Source organism: Morchella sextelata (assembly GCF_020137385.1).
Source record: "Morchella sextelata strain SCLS chromosome Unknown scls_25, whole genome shotgun sequence".
Lineage (NCBI taxonomy): Eukaryota > Fungi > Ascomycota > Pezizomycetes > Pezizales > Morchellaceae > Morchella > Morchella sextelata.
This window is the reverse complement of record NW_025408640.1, coordinates 877,021-896,341: the sequence shown is the minus strand read 5'-3', so window position 1 is coordinate 896,341 and position 19,321 is coordinate 877,021. Positions and strand designations below refer to the sequence as shown.

Sequence of the window (19,321 nt, the reverse complement as noted above, 5' to 3'; positions counted from 1 at the left end):
ACCTATGTCTTCTTGCCTGTATTGATTCCCTCAGCTGTTCGCTATGGTGTCTATTCGTATAGAGGATGTCAGCTACAGAAAGAGATGTTATGTTCAAGCTCTTCGGCATGCAGGTTGGACATTTCAGCGGATTGCTAATGATCATTTACTAATTATATACAGAATATCAGAAATCAATTTAGAATGCCGTCTCTTAATTGGCCTGCCTTCTCTCCTGATCTCAATCCAATTGAGAATATCTGGAGTATTCTCAAAATGCACCTGCATGATAGAAGACCGAGACCTAGAGGAAGAGCAGAGATTAGAGAGGCAATACTTGAGGAATGAGATCTTATTACTGAGGAGGACATCATCAGATGTATCAACAATATGCCAGAGCGGATAGAGGCAGTCATTGCTGCCAATGGGGGTCATACCAGGTGGTAACTTGAAGGTAGGTGTTCATCGTCGGGAACAGGTGTTCGTCGTCGGGAACAGGTGTTCGTCGTCGGGAACAGGTGTTCATCGCTGGAACGGGTGTTCGTCGCTGGAACAGGGCCGAGTGATCGTTGGTGCAGGCGTTCGTTGGAGGAACCGGGTGTTCGTTGCTAGAACTCTTGTTAGATATTGTACTGTAGAAAATTCACCACTCGCCACTCAAAATTTGATACTCGCTAGGCTTTTTTTAGCGCACTCGCTTACCCCTGTTTTCGCAATAATTTTACCACCCTCTGTAAAACGTATTGCGAAGAGTCTATGCAAGACAAATTGTTGGGTAAGCTGGTGCCGGAAGCAGGTGATACACATTGTGGGCTAGAGAGCTCTCCGATGCGAAGGGAGATGGCGGGAGTTACCGTAGAAGTGCAATTTGGGGGCTTTTGGTTCGGATGCCATGTTATCTCGGCCATGGGTGATGTTCCAAATATGTTCTATCATTTCCTCGAGACTGATATCTGTTCGTGTCTGACTAGAAAATCTACACTAGCCATGCACCAAACCAAACAGGCGTCATCGTTGGAAAAGATATCCCTGTCATGTACTCTAGAGTAGTGGGGTTGCAAGGTAATCTAGAGTACTCTACAGAAACTACGTACTCTATGTAGAGTTTCTAGCAGAGTTCACTACCTAGACCAGAGTCAAGTACTGCGGTAGGTAAGTAGCACAACCGTACTAGAGTTTAACGTATCACATGTCGCTAATTGCCGTCGATTGTCCCTATGAATGCAGATACATACATATGCATATCAGCGGGTACTCTACTAGGTACTGAGCTAGAGCTAGAGTACTCTACTCTACAGTAGGAGTAACTTAGTATCTGCAGCTGTAGAGTGGAATGTGTATCTGCTGTGATGTAGTTTAAGACACCCCGGCGCTGAACTTACCAGTGGACGGTGTTACCGTCACGCACAGATCGCGTTCGTCCCACATCTCATGGCACACCGACACTTCGGTTCCCGGCTCCCTCCTCAGTACTACTACATAACCTGACCACACCCTCCCTATCAAAGCTTCCCAAAATTTTCCTTCTGCCACCGCCATTCATCCAACTGTGCGAAAACAGAAAGAAAGAAAAAAATATGTCGGAGATAGCTGCTACCAACCCGCACTCCTCAATTGAAGTCGACCCCGTCTATGACAGGTCAGACTCATCGTCCGACGAGGGCTATGATAGTAGTACGAAGGGTTCAACGGCTTCGGTTAGTTCTAGTATCTATGCGTGAGTCCATCCACCCCTTGCTGTTGATCTTTAGTGCGCTTGCTCCGTTTTTCTTACAGAACGATCTCAACCTCCATTCAATCATTTCCCCCTCACGCCCGCATTCCCGGAATAAACCAAGTTAACCGCTCATCCCCTTACACAGCTACCGCTACGAGAACGGCCGCCGCTATCACGCCTACCGCGAGGGCCAGTATCCCCTCCCGAACGACGAGACCGAGCAAGATCGCCTCGACATCGTCCACCACATCAACCTCCTCCTACTCAACGGCGATCTCCATGTCGCGCCGCTCTCCAACCCGCAGCGCATCCTCGACATCGGCACCGGCACCGGCATCTGGGCCATCGACATGGCTGAGCACTACCCGTCCGCGACCGTCATCGGCACCGACCTCTCGCCCATCCAGCCGTCGTGGGTGCCCCCAAACGCCGAGTTCCAGATCGAGGACGCGGAGTCAAAGTGGACCTGGAGTTCGAAGTTCGACTTTATACATCTGCGCTGCCTGAACGGCAGCATCAGTGACTGGAGGCGGCTGGTGGAGCAGTCGTTCGAGCATACCGCGCCCGGCGGGTACTGCGAGGTCGACGAGTATGAGATCTCAATGTTTAGTGATGACGGGAGTCTTGCGCCGAATAACCCGATGAGGCGCTGGAACGAGCTGTTTGCGGAGGGCGTGGCGAAGTTTGGGAAGGCGGTTGATGTGCCGAGGCTGGGGAGGATGATGGCGGAGGTGGGGTTCGAGGGCGTGCATACGGAGTTGTATAAGGTGCCGATGGGGCCATGGGCGAAGGATAAGAAACAGAAGGAGCTGGGCGTGTATTATCAGTTGAACGCGGAGTCGGGATTCGAGGCGTATGGGATGGCGCTATTCACAAGGGTGCTGGGTATGCCGATGGAGGAGGCGGAGGAGGTAGTGAAGGCTGCGGAGAGGGAGGTGAGGAATAGGAAGGTACATTCGTATGTAAAGAGATGGGTATTTTATGGGAGGAAGCCGGAGGAGGAGGATTGTTAGGAGATGGTGTGGAATTATGGGGTGATTGTATATAATGATTTCAATTACGCGATAACGAATCGAGTGGGGCGTGTCTGTTTTTCGAATGTATCTTGGGTGAACATATCCGATCATGATCGACCTATCTGCCACTAATACTAGACCAGGTCTGAAACCCTGAGATCCAAGACCATCATGATGAATATGCCCATTATAACAAATCCGCTAGTAATGAGGAAGAACAGGCCTTACGTATCGCTGTGTGATAAAAGTACCATGATTCTAAGCAGATCTAGATTTTACTTGTGGTAACTTATTCTAAACAAGTATAATTATAACTCGAAAACAACAATAGATACGAAAGAGATTATTACATAATTAGAAAGCTCAAGATTCAAAGTACCTATCCCCTCGGTGTGGGCCTCGAGAATTAGAATCGACTGGCCGTTACGCAAAATTACCGTTCCTGCTAAACTTTGTCGATACTATATATACACCGGAGGCGTCCGGAAATGTGTCGCGATCGGGCATGAGAGGAGAACCTCGCAATCATTTAGTTTTACGATTTCTGTGATGGCCAGATCGAATAACTAACTCGAATACAGTAAACTCATCAATTATCCCCTCCCCATACAGAATCGCGCATGTACAGCTGATGTCTGGTGTCTATGGCTGATTTTACCGACGATATTACTACCCTCGACAGATTGACCTATACCCTACAAAGTAGAATCGTCAAGAAAGGTATCGAATGGTTGGAAAGCTGGGTTGGTATATATGGGTAAAAGCGTGGATAAGCGTGTCAAGGTGGCAACGCTGTTAGTAAATAATGCCAAGACTACTAGTATATATAAAAAGAAAACGTGGCGTGACACACTCTAATTGACCGGGGGAATCTATTAAAACAGCCTTTGGATAGACTGAGAATTCCAACGAATGAATCAGGTACGACTGGTACGAGCTTAATCCAAGCTTTATACAGTTTCTAAGCCTATAGCGAAAGAAAAGTTAGATCTTCATTATCGGGAGTGAATTAAACTAAGATCAAAGTAGATACATAATACTAGGACTATTCAGCATTTTTTTGCATTGCACACATCAAGTGTATCCAAATTACAAAATTATTTGTGGGTAATTGCGTGGCATTCTCAAGTGGGAATCATGTTTAATCACTCGCTCGAGTGATCATTTTGGACTGAATATCAGAACGTGGTTCTTTTTTTTTTTTTTTTTTTTTGTTTAACTCATTAGCCGTATGCTCAGAGCGTGGTTGAAGTATTGCATTCTTCCTTGGGAATGAGACGTAGATCACAGAGCCTACTGATAGTACTTCTACTACTCATACCAGCTAAGCTAGAGTAATTTGTATATATCTATACCCGAAGGCGGAGGGGGGTCTTTATCCTAACCTGATTTTTACTAGCTGGAGCATGCAGTACTAAGTATCGAATGTCAAGAAGACACCATCTATTTATTTACATAGCCCTGAGACCATCCTCTCATTGTAGTCATCTGATTTGCAAAGCCTGTATCCAGTGGTGACCAGCGAAGCGTTAAGGCCTACACGCGTGTTCCTTTTTGAGCGCACTCTCTCTCTTGACCTTGATAGAAGCTTGTTGAGATCATAGGATATATATATAAGTAAGAACTGAGCAATGGTGCTGAGTAATGACCCATCCTACGAAACTGTATTTAAAAGATCAATTTTTAGAGTGACGAGACTTTCTGATTACTAATCGATATCTTTACGGGAAATGAAAACAATGAAAATCCCCTCTTATTGACATGTTCGATCGCAAGAAACATGTTAATTATAGGAGTGATTGAAGGATATCGGACTCAAACCTAGTGATGGGCACAATACAAAACAAGACGATACTTGAGGATGTTTCGTGAATTACAGAAGGAGGGCTGTGTGCGGGAGACTTAGGGTTAGGGGTTGGGTCATCATTCATACACGGTAAGATCTTTTTACACAACGAATTTTCCACAAAATGGGGTTTTTTACACGAGGGTATTTTTTCGGGGGAAAACCAGCAAAACCTGTAGAGTTTGACCCTGATATCAAGGTCACAGACAATCACTCGTATATTTCGAAAAGTCTCGAGACTAGGCCTTTTCTGTTTTGTTTCGTCTCGTATCTCGGGACAAAACCGTTGGGAAAGATGGTCTAACGAGTTGGGTTATCGAGATTAAGCGGCGATGATCTTTGTTTGCGTGGCAAGAGCTGGCTGCCTGATGAATAAGTACATGTACCTATGTCGATGCTAGTGCCGGGTATCAATGCGGTGTATATAAAGGTTTGGGTCCCAATTATTATAAGCAACAACGTCTTATCATTTCAGCCTTAACTAAAGTTTATCCTGTAAAAATTGGATACGTACATGTACATAGTTTGGCAACGCCGTACTTGATCACGGGTAACGGTGTCGAATTAAAGTTTATCGGGTTATGGGCTTTACCGGATATGGCTGATCATGGCGACGGGACGACGGCAGTCGCTCTACATGTCCTATACTACATCACTCCGCCATTAAAGGATAGAGCCAGATAAGCTTGTTCTAAACCTTATCTAGAAAATCGGTTGTTAAAATAGCCGCTAGTGCGGCCTTATGTATGAGAGTCCTAAAATAGGCTAATATCTGGCTTATTAGAAGCTTATATGGTTTAATGGCCGCTTGAAATTCGAAAACAGACCCGTTCCATACATAATTAAATTATTATACAGTCTTCTAGATTGTAGGTACATAAAGGTAGGTGGAAGGATATATGAGTTAAGGGAACTTTCGTCTACTCTGAAGAGGATCTGCCATCAAGAGAATCTGCGCTTCAATTCACGCAAGTCAAAACTCAGACTAAGAAGCTAGAATTTAAACTAAAAAGTATAGCTTAGACTCTAGACTAGCTAGCTAGGGTCCAGTTCTTGAAACGAGAATTAAACAATATATAATCGTAACGCTCACAATACAAGGGCGGCCGGATAGCTTGCGGTCTTTAATAAGATTAGTAGCTAGAGCAATCTCTTACCAGCTGGTATAATGGTAAGTATCTCCGGAATATACCCGTTTACTCAGCCGCAGCCTGTAGTGTCTGTAACATATCCCCTGTATATATCAGCAGCTTATAACCTAGTGCCTCATATGTATATATGAGCATATGCGCCACCTCCGGTTTAGCGTTCCCTGTTGGCACGAATAGATAGATGATTTATTAGAAGGTAAGAAGGATAGGAAAGAAAGAGATATAGATACAGCAACACACCCGCCAGGGTGAGCCCCCGCTAGGGTGAGCCCCCTTGAGGACGAGGATTACAACTCTCTTCCCGCTCCTGTCAATGATCAACGAACCATGATCTATCATTCCCCACTACGTTTATCCAGACGAGATGAGTGCCTACTATTTCGTCATGTGAAATGAGGGTACTGGTCTGCTCTTGTCTTCCCTGCTCCGAGAGAGACTTGGGAAAATCGAGTGAGCAGTTGTGAGCCAAGACTCCAACAAAAAGCTTCGTATATGGTATCTTTATCTCTTCTTTCACCCTGCTGCATGTTTAGAGGTTAACCGTTCCCTGATAAAGTTGTTCCTATGTAGCCAGTTGAATCTCTAATAAATGGCTGGGTTTTACGTGGGTGGCACACATGGTGCATACCTGGTAGAAGCTCGGGGGAGAATTAGACTTTCTACGGAGAATTTGTCACCAGGCTTCGCAATTGGTCTCCCCATTTTAGGTCAGCCAGGGTCTTAATTCGGGTACGCTAGGCCCATAGGTTAGGTCCTCCACCTTCAAAGATTCTTTAGGCTAGGTCCAGTGAAATATATTACCCGTGTAGTTTCCAGCGGGTGAACGATTGCATACTGGTTTTAGAATTTACGGGCACTCAAGTACCAAGGATTACAATATTTTGAACCTACATACGATGTCAACTCCCGATCTTGAGTTGCCGTGACACCTATTGATCTGTGGAGGGAATGATCCTATTCAACTGCAGGTAATCATCAAACTCGAAGGTAAGTCGAGAGGAGGGGACAAGAGCTCGTTCATATATGTACTTTCCGGACCGGCTCTCCCGGACTCTGGATAGGAATCTACTCTGTAACCATTTCTTGTATATTATCCCTTACACCGTCAGGCCGAATTCAAATAACAGGATCCTAATGTAATGTGGAAATTGTGATATCTGGAACGCCTACAGGAACAGCAACGACAGAATCCATCATAAATTCGGTGCTTAGATAATGTGTGATAGATTCTATGATGCAACAACAACCCACGCACAAATTCTGCGTTCTACACATCATGATTTCCACATTGCGTTAGGATCCTGTTATTTTAATTTGGCCTGACGGTTTAAGGGATACCTCTTAAGATCTTACGATAGTATACTGTCGGTGCCTAAAGTACTCTCATATGGTTTCTTCATGACAGAAAGTATCCCGTCTCACAAATCTGACGAAACTCTTCACAGCCACCTTCACTGGAAGAATCTCTATCACCACCCAGATATGCTTATAGCTGAATTTGTTGTAGACGCAAGGCTAGGTTAAAAGGTTCAGCTGTCGCTGTTAGAAGCACAAGAAAAAGAAAGAAAAGGCTCACCAACATAAGCTGATGTAAGATCCCCTAAACCTTCTCACACTTGGTCGTATAAAGACTCCATGTCACGTATCGTATCTGGAACAATCTGCAGACATGAGGTGCAATAATTAGGAGTTATGACATCGCCGCGAGATTTCTCAGTAGGGAAAAGATGATGTTGATCAGAGTCCAAATGGTATTTGTTCGCACCATACTATAGGTATTTTATACTGCTGAGCTTATGCCCTCGTTTCATCCGGACTGATCCCACCTAGTTCTTCCCTTATCAGCCCCTTAATCTATCCACCATATACCCTGAAGCCCAGGTAAATACGATGCTTTGTAACAGAGAAAGACAATCAGGCCCCGTGGGTGAGATAGGAATGCACTTTCGAAAGTGTAAAAATGCTGAAGATCGAGCACTCAGAAGGTGTTGTAGATCATACTGCATAAATAACTGGAACATCTCAAAAATTCCGAGTAACATGATCTTTGCTCCGCTATTCTGGAATATCATTAGAATCTCCCTCGGTGGACTTACTGCTAATTAAATAGGCCGAGCTGGTCCCAATCAACCCCCCCCCCCCAAGGATTCTTTAAGCGTGAAAGTATCTACTATGTCATCCTCGGACCATACGGTACTAAATGGAAGCAAGGGGGACCTAGTTTGTAGACCTACTGGCTGGACCGATGTCGTTAAATTTATACTTTTCAACTATGTTATACACGCAGCTACTGTTATACCGCCAGGCTACAGTAGATCATGGTCCCTATTCATGTCTTTGAGCGCACTATTTATGCCATATTACGGAATATTAATGGCTTTACAGTCTATGGCCAGCATGCCACGCTTGGGGAGTAACCCACTTCAAGTCGCTCATAAAGCGGGGGCGCTATGTATGGTAGTCCCTCGGCTCAGGTATGTTGATAAATTATTTCTGCGTGTGTCAGAGTATCTAACCATCATAGCGGTGCTGAAGAGATATACCCCAAACGTCATATTAACGGCCAATACCCGGAAAGCTCACGTCTTATGATTTCGCAAGTAACGTCGAGTCATAGAGTGCGTTTAGTTGCTACCGAAGGGTCTTCAGACATCGAAATCTCCTGTAATTACAGTATACTCAAGACATTAATGGCTATCACCCAGATTGTTTACGGCTCAATTGAGGTTTATCACGCGCGGGAGCACCAGTTTGATCGCTTGGGATACGGAGCTTATGCATTAACTGTGGTACCCTACATCTTGATGTCGCTATTGAATCTCATCGCACTACTATGTACTCCTCAATATCCCACCATGTTCTTAGTTCAATATGGTGGCTCAGGCTCGGAAGAGGGTAATTCAACACAAGGTATTTTAGCTCCAGCAAGTAGCACGAATCATCCTCTCCTTGTTGGGCAGGTAGGGGTGGCGTATGGCCAATTGGGCGGCACGGCAATCAAGGTTGGATGACTCGTATTTCATTGCCATCTCTAGAATCATGGCCGAGTTCTTACCGTTGCAGAAAACACGAACCCAGAGGTATATCTTTTCTGCTCTCTGCACTATCGTTGCTTGCACTTTGATCGCTCCATTGATCATAATGTACGTCCTCACCAAGTTTCATCCGGGGCAGAGCCATGTAGGAAATCGCGTTGGCACTATTATCTAGATATTAGGTAACCCAAGTCTTCAAGCGTTTTTGTAGTTAAGGAATTCAATCATGAAGTTACCTCGTCCCCAATGTCAGACGGCGGCACACAATGAGGCGTTCTTAGACCTAGGTACGAGACTGAAACATACAAGGAAGGTTCTTCCCTTTATTGCCATATTGGTGTTCTCCTCTGGGATTCTTGGTTTTGTTACAGTTGGCGTGAGGATTTTGGCCGATGAGGAGTGTAAGGTGATTTGATCAGGAATAATTGTCTTTCCGGTTCTCTTTATAATTTACAATTAGATCTAGATCAGTGTACGGTTCTAGTATTACTATCCTTGCCCATTTCTCTCATGAACATTACACTCATGTTTACTTCCTAATTAACGTCCTCTCATTAATTTAATACCAATGCCTCCCAAAATACTATAGTAACAAGTCCTTTACTTCACTTATAAAAGTTTCCTTGTGATCAAATTTGACACAATGCCTTCCTGATATATATTTATTTATTCTAGTGCTAATAGGTAAATCAGATACTCGATCTACACCAAATTGTGTAAATTAAGAAGACCTCAGGTTCCCTAACTAAGACCTGACTGACCATACTTCCCCAATAAAAAGCACAGAAAACAAACTACTTCACAAACGATTTTCCCTACACAAAAACTTCTTCCTAATCGCAACGACGAAATATAGTTGACTAAATGATGCACTTACCGACCCATTTACAGGGCTATTAGAGGACACTACTCGCTATGCACTGTTTCAAGTTAAAATCCCGACCTCTCAGCACATGGGGTCTAATATGGAGCAATGATTGGGCACCGGCGGTAAATCATGGAGTATCACTCGATCCGAGCTTTACCGCCCCCAAACAAAGTATAGAGAAATATGAGTAATGGTCGCGCCGATGCTTATAAGATAACTGAGTGGAACGCCGTATCTATTTCTCAAAACACGTACCAAGAAGTGTGTGCTAACCTCCATAAAACAAGTACTTGGAAACAGTTCCCTGGTAGGTACGTTTTATAGAACCGTGGAACAAACAACCTTCTCGAAAGAAACCCCAGGAGTAAAACTCATGTAAACTTCCTAATATCTTCCACAACTCAAACTCGAAGAATGAACTTCGTTATACTCTGTCCTCCGAGCATAATAGTACGATAATATGTGGTCGTTACTATATATTGTGTAAGTGTTTGCTGTTGCGATTGGAACTACGTATACTATAATATACTGGATATTCTAATATGCTAAGAGTTGTGAGCATATGAGAGCTCATTATTGTATCACGAGTGGAACCCCATCGGCTTAAAGATGCTAGAATTAACGGTGAGTATGCTCCAACTATATATATATGAGCAGGTCGGAAGCCAGCATGTGGAGGTAAGGGTATATAAGTACCAAGGTGGGTATTCAGCTAGATAGGTATATAGTATGTATGTGCGTAACTAATCATGAGAAAGTCTGCCAAGTACGTGATCGACTAATAAGTCACCCCTGTTTTGTAAGTGCAATGAAGATACAGAGGACGAACTATCATTTATTATAATGGGAACTCTCTAAGTAGTGGCACTATATCGAATTCTTAGATTCCGCCACGCTCTCTGAAAAAGCACACCTCCGGAGATATATCGCGCATTGGACCCTCTTGTTCCCATAAATCATTTCCTTCATGCTTCAGCGTCTGAGGCATTAATTCCACCTTTCACCTCCAGTACTCTAACATTCCTTAATAGAGTGCGATCTCTCAATTCAAGTTTCGCCGTAATCCCCTTCCTCAAACTCTAAACTTCTAACCACACTAGATGACGTGGCTCGTACCGATCTCCTGATTTGGTGCTATAGAAAGTAACAGATCCCGCTGGACGAAAGTTTTAATATTCTTAATTATATCTCGGCGGACATATATTTATATGCCGTTTTACATCTTCGGAACCTTGACCGTCAACGACTTTGGCTCTTGATTTCTGTTCAAAATTCTGTCGTTTTCCGTCAATGTATTGTGTACGATTTCTCTTTTTGGGTGGTGTCAGAATGGTCGGAGGTTAACAAACCGTCGATTGTTAAAGACTCAATTATAATACAATGCTCTATATATCCGGGTCATAGAAAATCCCCACATGTACAGTGACGATATTGTGCATGTTGACTATATGAAAGAAATAGAATAGAGATGCTGAATTCTTATGTACATGTTATGTTAAACAACAAAGTAAAGATATGGAATACCGTATTTAACAGCCATTGCAATACGTTGGTATCACTAAGCCAAATACCTTCCCCTTTTCGTGTAAGCAATTTAGCATCTCGTTCTATTATTGTTAATATTAATGCACCGGAGTCTCCTTTTTTTAATTCAATCCTATGCCTAGAAATAACACAGAGACATCCGTATTAGGCGTACTAGGTATCCCTTCGTCTGGCAATGCTGCCCACCCTATAACACAGGAATTAGATTTGTATGGGAGATCTATTATTTGATAAGAGAGATAACGGGATCTGTTAGTAAAGCCACATATAAAATTTGCTTTTTGGGGGGTGGGCAGCATTTTTTGCCAGACGAAGGGATACGACGTAAGCTGCAGCCCTGTCTCGTGCCCAGCCTTCTCCTGATTGACCAATAAAGGGTGTGCACTTCCAAATCTTGGCGCCAAGAGATCTTAGCTACGCACGAGATCTAAACAGGCTGCAGCCCACCCCGATATATGTATGTAAGTCAAGAGAAACGCATGTTTGCTTAGTTTTCTGTGATGCTCTGTTATATCTGTCTCCTTACGTCACTGTACAAGACTGGAGATTATCAAATTTATATATCTATACTGCATGTGGTCTAGCAGGATAACACGAATGAATACGGTATCCCTTTGGGGGTACAAGAATGAGGACGTCGAATTAAGCTTTGGTCTGGGGTAGAGCCTTGTGGCATGTAGCCGGGATGAATGTCATCCTTCCCGCCTGCAGGGATGTTAACAACGACCTCCGAGGAAACGCCTGCAAGTACTACTAGTAGTTAATACGTATGCGCTAGTCTCTCGTAAACCACTAAATACATGTAGTTAACGACACAACACATAGACGAGTTTTCCAAAAGAGTATAGGCTATTTACCTCTTTACGTAATTCCTATAGCTTCATCAAGTAATATAATACTGCCGGAACTCTAACTCAATATATATACCTCCAGGGGTATCCATAGTTCCCTAGTGGTCATGATGAGGCCGGTTAGCTTGTTTCACTTGTAAGCATCGTTCCATGTATATGTGTTATGTTCTTTGACTGGGCCTAATGTTATGAAAGCAGTTGAAATAGGGTTAGCTATCATGCGGTTTTTTTATATGAGGCTCAGTGAGTGCTTTACCAGGCCGGTGCTATACATACTTCGCCCAAGTCGAATCTTCACCGCCGGCCGCCTCTAATTTATAAGTGCTCTGGCCCGTGCTCGTCATCAACGCTACCTATGTAAGCACTAACGTTGATAACTGGGCCTATCTATTGGGCGAAGATTCATGTATGGGATAGTGTGTTTATAAATGTTGGTGTTTACGACCCGCCTGACCAGCGAGAGTGTTTACCACTTGGTAGGTATATATATATGGGCTTTCGGGTTACCAAAATAATAATGGTAGATGATTATGATGTTCTAGAGTGGACTACGAGGAATTCACACTCCAGGCCTAGTGGAAATCATAGGTCAAGTACTATTTTATCATATAGTCATTGTCCTAATAGAATGATATGGCTGTATGGGCATTGTGAAGTATCATGCCCGGCGTAGCCCCATACTGAGCTTTGATGGTGAGGTTGTACTTTATTTCTGTGAGCTATGTACAGGCATACGGTAAATGAATTACTATCGGGATACCGCCGACTAGATCGAATCTATCTGGGTACGTGGCAGTCCAAGTAAAACAGAAACTACAAAGTGAAACAAACCCTCGAGTTATACCTTAAGGGACCAAGTGTCTTTGCCCAATCAACGAAAGGCATGCATGGTGAACAACATCTCAACGTTAATATCGATCATCCGCCGACAATTACGACTGTTCAGTATTTTGACAATTTTCTTTTTTCCCTATTTCAATGCAAACACAGCTTATCATTCGACCAGCGGACCATCCAGCTCGCATCCAACCCACTTACCGCTTTGGGCTCATCTAGCCTAATACAAGTGAATTTACGGCCTATGCGTATCCAAATAAGAGATACTGAGCTTAGGTACTTATAAGTGTTCGCAGGCAAGATGTTCAGAGAACTATCCAGGGAAGAGATCACACGGGAACACCATCTCTTCGGTCTTCTAGTTTTTATCCACACGTGTACGTACGCGTTTGAGCCGGGGTGCGGGTGGATTGGTGTATCAAACTACAACCTCTGCAGTGTGCCTCCCTCAGTGTTCACCGTTAACACAAGACAGCATCAAATGCAAATAAACATAGTAATAGAAGAATCCCCTCACCTCTTCGCCACTCTTCCATTGTCCGTCGTTGCTGACTACAAAATATCAGGGTTAGGGGTACATGTGTCATTCTATACATTTTTTTTTTGTTTAATTCATTAATTGTCATTCTATACATGTTTGTCGACCCCGATCGCGAATGTTCAAGAACTTTCAAAGTTCAGACAAAGAAATTAGGGGTATTATAACTCCAAGACAAGGCTAGTTTGAATGCTTAATGGCAGTAGATATAGGTGTGTTTCTAGTAAAATCACAGTTTCAATGGCAACCACCTCCACGAATCAACTCGGATAGGTGGTGCAGATATAGGTAAAATATATAGAGAAGATCTTAAGCTAACACAGGAAGTCGTCAACCCTCCAGGGTTGTCCTAAAAGTACTATGCTTCCCGACTAGCTTCCAAACCTTGGATGCAGTTTGTCTCAATATTCGTGACAACAAGGAAAACTGCCCAGTTTGATTTTAAATACACTCATATATGTATACTAACCTACCTTTTCCTATTCCTCTTTCCTTACACTCCTGCTCCCTTTATGACCGCTATCGCTCGTGAAATCCACCCTCTAGGCCCTCCGATTTTTTCACTTTTCCCTATTGGCGGTAGTTCATAGAGGGGCTGAAGTTCAGATGGGAGCGCATGGTCCGTGACATCGAGATACTCTCTGGCTGTGAACCTTGGAATCCTCGTTCCCCGGTTTCCGTTTTCATCACTTTTCCCTGTCGGTAGCAGATATAGCGATTTGCGGCGGGGCTGAGGGGAGTTACGGAGCCTGACAGGTTCTTGTCCTGCACCTACCCCCATTATGGCCGCTGTTGCCTGTGAAAGCCCCCATCTAGTGTCTCCGGTTTCATTACTCTCCTCTGTCGGTGGTTGATATGACGATGTCTGGGGGTGTTGAGCATGAGGGGAATCATGGCCCCCGAGAGGTTCGAACCCCCCCACTTGTCCTGCACCAGCTGCCTTTATGGCCGCTGTTGCCTGTGAGATCCCCCATCTAGTGTCTCCGCTATCATCACTTTTCCTTGTCGGTGGCGGATTTGACGATGCTTGCAGGGCCTGAGGGGCGTTACGGAGCGTGATACCTAAGCCTTCCTCTGGACTGTGCACGAACTCATCATCGTAGAGCCCGCCCCTTCTTTTGGTAGCACTCTGGGGGTGCGCGGACCCTACAAGAAAGCTATCGATAGAAACTGGTGGTAAAAGCGGAATTCGGTATGAATCTAACAACAGTTATAGCATGTATAGTCAGCGATAAGCACATTCATCGGAGTGAAAAAATAATAAATATGAGGCGACAAAGAGAAAGCTTCTCTAGTACTGATACTCTCGATCTCGCTCCTCAGTAGGTGCACGGAGCCATTCATGGTTCAACGCAATTGTAGCACTAGGCCTCTTATCTCGATCCGGGTTCATAAGCGTAATAATGAAATCTACTCCACTCTGGCTCAGACCGTTTTGGACTAAATGATTGCTAGGAAACGGCAATTGTCCTTTGATGTACTTCACGTGCGAGCGATATCCTACAACGGAAGCTTCCTCGTTATAACATAATACATCCCACAGCCGAGAGACCACACATCCGCTTCATATGTGTACGTAATGTCTCTTGATCCTCAATATAACCCGAAACCTCCGGTGCCATATAACCGAAGGTGCCAATCGTCGACCGTAAATCCGTACCAACTGCGTGCTTGGAGCAACCAAAATCAGCTAACTTTACTCGGAGAGGTCCAGGCAACCATGATATGGCTAGGATGTTCTGGTTGCATGTCAGCCTACTCCACTCCGCTCCATAGAGAGTGACGACCTCACGTCTGGCTTGACACCACGGTGACAGATTTTATGCTCGTGCATGGTCTCTAGACCTTTCAAAATCTGCTTTGCAATGGTCTGTGCGTCCGTTTCTCTAAGCTTGGTCTCTTCTCCGAGCAGAGATACCAAATCGCCATCCTCAACGTATTCCATGGCGAAATAGAAGTAATCCTCGTCTTCCCACCAGCCAAAAAATTGAACAAAATATTCTGGGTACTGAATATAACAATGTCCTTAGTCCGCACTGAACAACCGAGCGATGCACAGGCATACACCCATATTGAATATAACATTTCCAATCGAGGTACATACCTTCTTTAGCGTGACCAACGCCTGTAGCTCTTGGATTACGCGTATGGTTTTTGTCTTCTTCTTAAAAACCTCCTTTACTGCACGCACTTTTTTCTCATCTTGAACACTCCTGATGAGCCGCACAGTGCCATACATTCCACTGCCTAAGACCTTTCCCTTCCGCCAATCTTCATACTGAACCTCTGCGCTCTCATCGCCAGTTCCGGGCAAAGTTTGACGCCAGGATCCAGGATGGAAGACTATTAGAAGTTGCTCCTTTTTGAATGGTTTTAAAAGCGGATCTGACATTGCATGAGTGCTTTTCCGACAGAGCTTTCAAGAAGCTTGTTATCCCATGAACCGCCGTCGACGCTGTGACACTTACCCCCCTGTTATGAGAAGCCCAGCTATAGTAGGAATGGGCAATCAATTGGCTCTAGCCACCTCGGCATTGTCTGGATGGTTCATGGAAAATTATGCGCTGTTCCTTCAGCCTTGTGCGACAACAGTTTAAGACAATGTATGTACTCGCAATTTCACAGCGTTTCCGGACGCAACTGCTATTGCATACACAGAAAAAACCCGCCAAGGCTATCTTTTGTATGGCATGCAATAGTGGTCGCGTCCGGAAACGTCAAAAAACTACGAGTATGTATGTACCTGCGCTGACTCAGCCATTCATTATTAGGCCGGAGTTCGGTGAGCTCGACCAATCCACAAACTTCTTGGCAGTCACGTGATTTTCCGAAGTTTCTGCTTTGGTTGCGCCAACTTTCGCAGAAATAGTAGACTGGGTACGAGGTCAGCAGCCCAGCACTATTATTTTGGGGGCGGATATAACGTTAATAAGAACATTCATCCCTCTCTTGATTATGATACAGTAACTTTAATATATGAGCAAAGGTTTGATCTACCCGTAATCGGTTGCGGGCTCAATCTGCCCGCTAAGTTTAATCTACCCACAATCTAGATCTGGACTTTCACGATCCGCTTATTTCTACTGCCACGAGTAAATATCAAATGACACCATATCAATAAATGCCTACATATAACCCGCTTGATCAAGTGCTGTCCCAATAAACCGAACACACAATAGAGTAATGGCCGCTACTTTTCAGGATAACCAGCGCTTCGAAACATATCAGAACTTTAAGACTGCAGTTGCTGGTTGGGCTATAGCAGATGGATTTGCTACAAGAACAGCTCGTTCTGATAAGGAGAGAGTAGTTTATGATTGTGCAATCAAGGATTGCAACTTCCGGGTCCGTGGAAATTACTTTCCAAGGCATGACTGCATTATTGTTACATTATAGACGGCATCCATACCTGCTTCGGAAGCAAGAAGTCAGAACGGGGGCCTGAATCAAAAGAGTCATGGATACAACCAATTTTCCCTGATACAATCTCGGTGATGATGGAATGCGGTAGAGAAACTCTTGTCCTTTCCTTTCATGGAACGAACCCGTCATGCAGCGGATATGTCATGCAGCGGACCTCTTTGATAGAGTATTTCCTTTATCTCCTTTGTCCGCATTTTCTATTTAGTCTCATGTCTTCGTCCTGTTCAGCTTAGGTGTTAGCAGCGTACTTTCAATCAAACAATATCATTTTTATCAGGTGAGACCCAGTACTACACCACGCGCTATTCAAGAGGCGATACGGCTAGATGGAAAAAGACAATATCACTTCAAGTAGCCAAGGTTTCTAAAAATACGTAATTAAAGGGAGGGTTATGGCACATTCTCAGCAATTCAAGCTACTGCCAGCATATTTTGACATGATTTGATATGCTGATCCCGATTCATATATACATCTATCAATTGATACAAATAGGTAAGGTACCGAACGCTTTCAAAGACTGTTTATTTCACCTTCAGCCTGCAGAAGATCCTTTGAACATTCCCGTTATTTTGTCAGTATTGACGGGACCTTTATAAAAGAAGCATACGCTCTTACGATATTATTAGCTGTAGCTGTCGATGCTGACAATCAAGGTCTACTGATAGCTTGGTCGCTTGTGGAGGGCGAATCAGAAAGCTCATGGCGTTATTTTCTTGGTAACCAGCTCAAAGTCGCGTTTCCGGCAACCAATTAACCGGAGGTCACAATTAATCATGAGCGATAGAGACAAGGGTTTAATTGCCGCACACAGTGAAAAATACCTAACGCCGGTAGAGCATTTTGTGCCGAACATCTTTCACGTAATTTTGTGACTACATTTGGTTTGGCTGCACGGACTGCGTTTAATAGCCCTCTTTGATTTGCAAAGACTGAACACAGTACGTAATATTATCCTGCCTTGCTAGGATGTCCCGCAAGCAATGTGTCCTACGATAAGTCGATGCGGTGAATATACTGTGCATATTTCAGCAAATTGGACGGCCGTAACCTCAACTTTGAGATCTTATACAATAAGAACCGCCGCTGCCTGACATTCATAATTAGTATAAATGAAGATTAAGGGACGCTTTAGAGATAGGTATGGGAGCATCCGAGCGGAGAAAATCTTTGATTCTCCTTGACCAAGTACTCTTATAACCAACAAGGCAAAACAACGGTCTAAAAGATTAAAGATAATCTAGTATGGGGGTTGTTGAAGTAGTAATATCGTTGGAATATGAAAATTTTCCGGAGCACAGAATGTCACTCGATCACGTGGTCATCACGAGGAACAAAAGATGGTAATCAAGCTTCCGGATTCCTAACTACCAGTTTTATAAATCTCCCGAGATCCCATCATCTCTCAATCTTCCCCCATAGGCATATACCATCCTCAATCTCTGTACCATAAATCATATCCTCGCCCCCCCGCTACTAGCCCACCAAACATATGCGCCATCATTGACATCCTAATAGGTGTGCAAGTAGTCACCGAAGAGAGAGGTCATCAAAGCCAAGCCATCCTGGGCCTGTGCAACGGGGATGAGCTTCTTGGCCCATTCTGCGACTTGGCCTTGAATGAGAGTGGCCATGAAACGGTGCTATATCAGTGTTAGCCAATTTCTTCAGACTTATCGCCGGGGTTTTTGGAAATAGATTTACCTGATAAGGCTTGTTGGACTTGTTGTGGTAAACAAGGAAGCGGTTTTCGCCTTCCTTGTTCTTCTGCCCATACTGGAACCTTGCATCGAGCTTGATTTCATAGGAGCCATCTATTTTGACGTATGCTTAATTAGTGAATGATATCTAACGATCTGATGATCATGATCGTGCTCTGAGTGGTTTCTTACCAACGGCCTTGCCAATCTTCGAAACATGCTCAGCAGGACTAGCGCCAGAATTGTACCAGTTGCCCTGAACGAAAAGAATGACATCGGTGTTGTTCTTGGTGATGTTGGTGGCATGGACGGTGTAGTACATCTCAGATCTTTCCATAAGGGTTTGACTCCAGGTAATGCGGCGGTTGTCTTTCTCGAGCTCGGCGGTGTATGCGGGAATTCTGATGATATCACCGGCAGCGGGGGCAGTGGCAGCAGACATTGTGATTGTTTTGAAAGTTTATAAAGGGAGTTTGAAAGGGCTTTGTGTGGTTTTGTGTTGTTGTGTGAACTGATGAAGTGAAGTGTGTGTTTGGTCTTTGGTTCGGGGGGATAGGTGAATTCTTATAGTCGATATCACTGTCGGGATTCTCCTTCCATCCTCAGTGTTCAGCCGAAAAACCGAGGCTTCTGATACATGAGACCGATTTGGAGAGCTACAGAAAGCTACGAATTTCTGTATAGTTCAACTAATCAACGAATACTCATCTTCAAGCCACCAACTTACCTTTCCAGTTCCTAAAAAGGCAATGCACCCGTAAATATGCCTCGCCACTATCAGGAAGCTACGCAATAGCTTTAGGAGCTTGCATTCCCA

General features: G+C 44.1%; 4 protein-coding genes across 4 annotated transcripts; 2 read left to right on the top strand and 2 right to left on the bottom strand.

Annotated features, from left to right (window-relative positions):
- Nucleotides 1-1,556: 1,556 nt before the first annotated feature.
- On the top strand, nt 1,557-2,709 carry H6S33_008173 (uncharacterized protein; the record flags this gene model as incomplete). The annotated part of the gene is made up of 2 exons (XM_044839530.1): nt 1,557-1,696; nt 1,842-2,709. 2 exons carry the CDS (start codon nt 1,557-1,559, stop codon nt 2,707-2,709), a joined length of 1,008 nt encoding a protein of 335 aa, XP_044688364.1.
- Nucleotides 2,710-8,564: 5,855 nt separating this feature from the next.
- H6S33_008172 (uncharacterized protein) lies at nt 8,565-8,720 on the top strand (the record flags this gene model as incomplete). The annotated part of the gene is made up of 1 exon (XM_044839529.1): nt 8,565-8,720. One exon carries the CDS (start codon nt 8,565-8,567, stop codon nt 8,718-8,720), a length of 156 nt encoding a protein of 51 aa, XP_044688363.1.
- Nucleotides 8,721-13,876: 5,156 nt separating this feature from the next.
- Nucleotides 13,877-15,775, bottom strand: H6S33_008171 (uncharacterized protein; the record flags this gene model as incomplete). The annotated part of the gene is made up of 4 exons (XM_044839528.1): nt 13,877-14,583; nt 14,960-15,122; nt 15,176-15,391; nt 15,488-15,775. 4 exons carry the CDS (start codon nt 15,773-15,775, stop codon nt 13,877-13,879), a joined length of 1,374 nt encoding a protein of 457 aa, XP_044688362.1.
- Nucleotides 15,776-18,315: 2,540 nt separating this feature from the next.
- Nucleotides 18,316-18,946, bottom strand: H6S33_008170 (uncharacterized protein; the record flags this gene model as incomplete). Its single annotated transcript, XM_044839527.1, has 3 exons — nt 18,316-18,447; nt 18,509-18,618; nt 18,697-18,946. 3 exons carry the CDS (start codon nt 18,944-18,946, stop codon nt 18,316-18,318), a joined length of 492 nt encoding a protein of 163 aa, XP_044688361.1.
- Between the last annotated feature and the right edge of the window lie 375 nt (nt 18,947-19,321).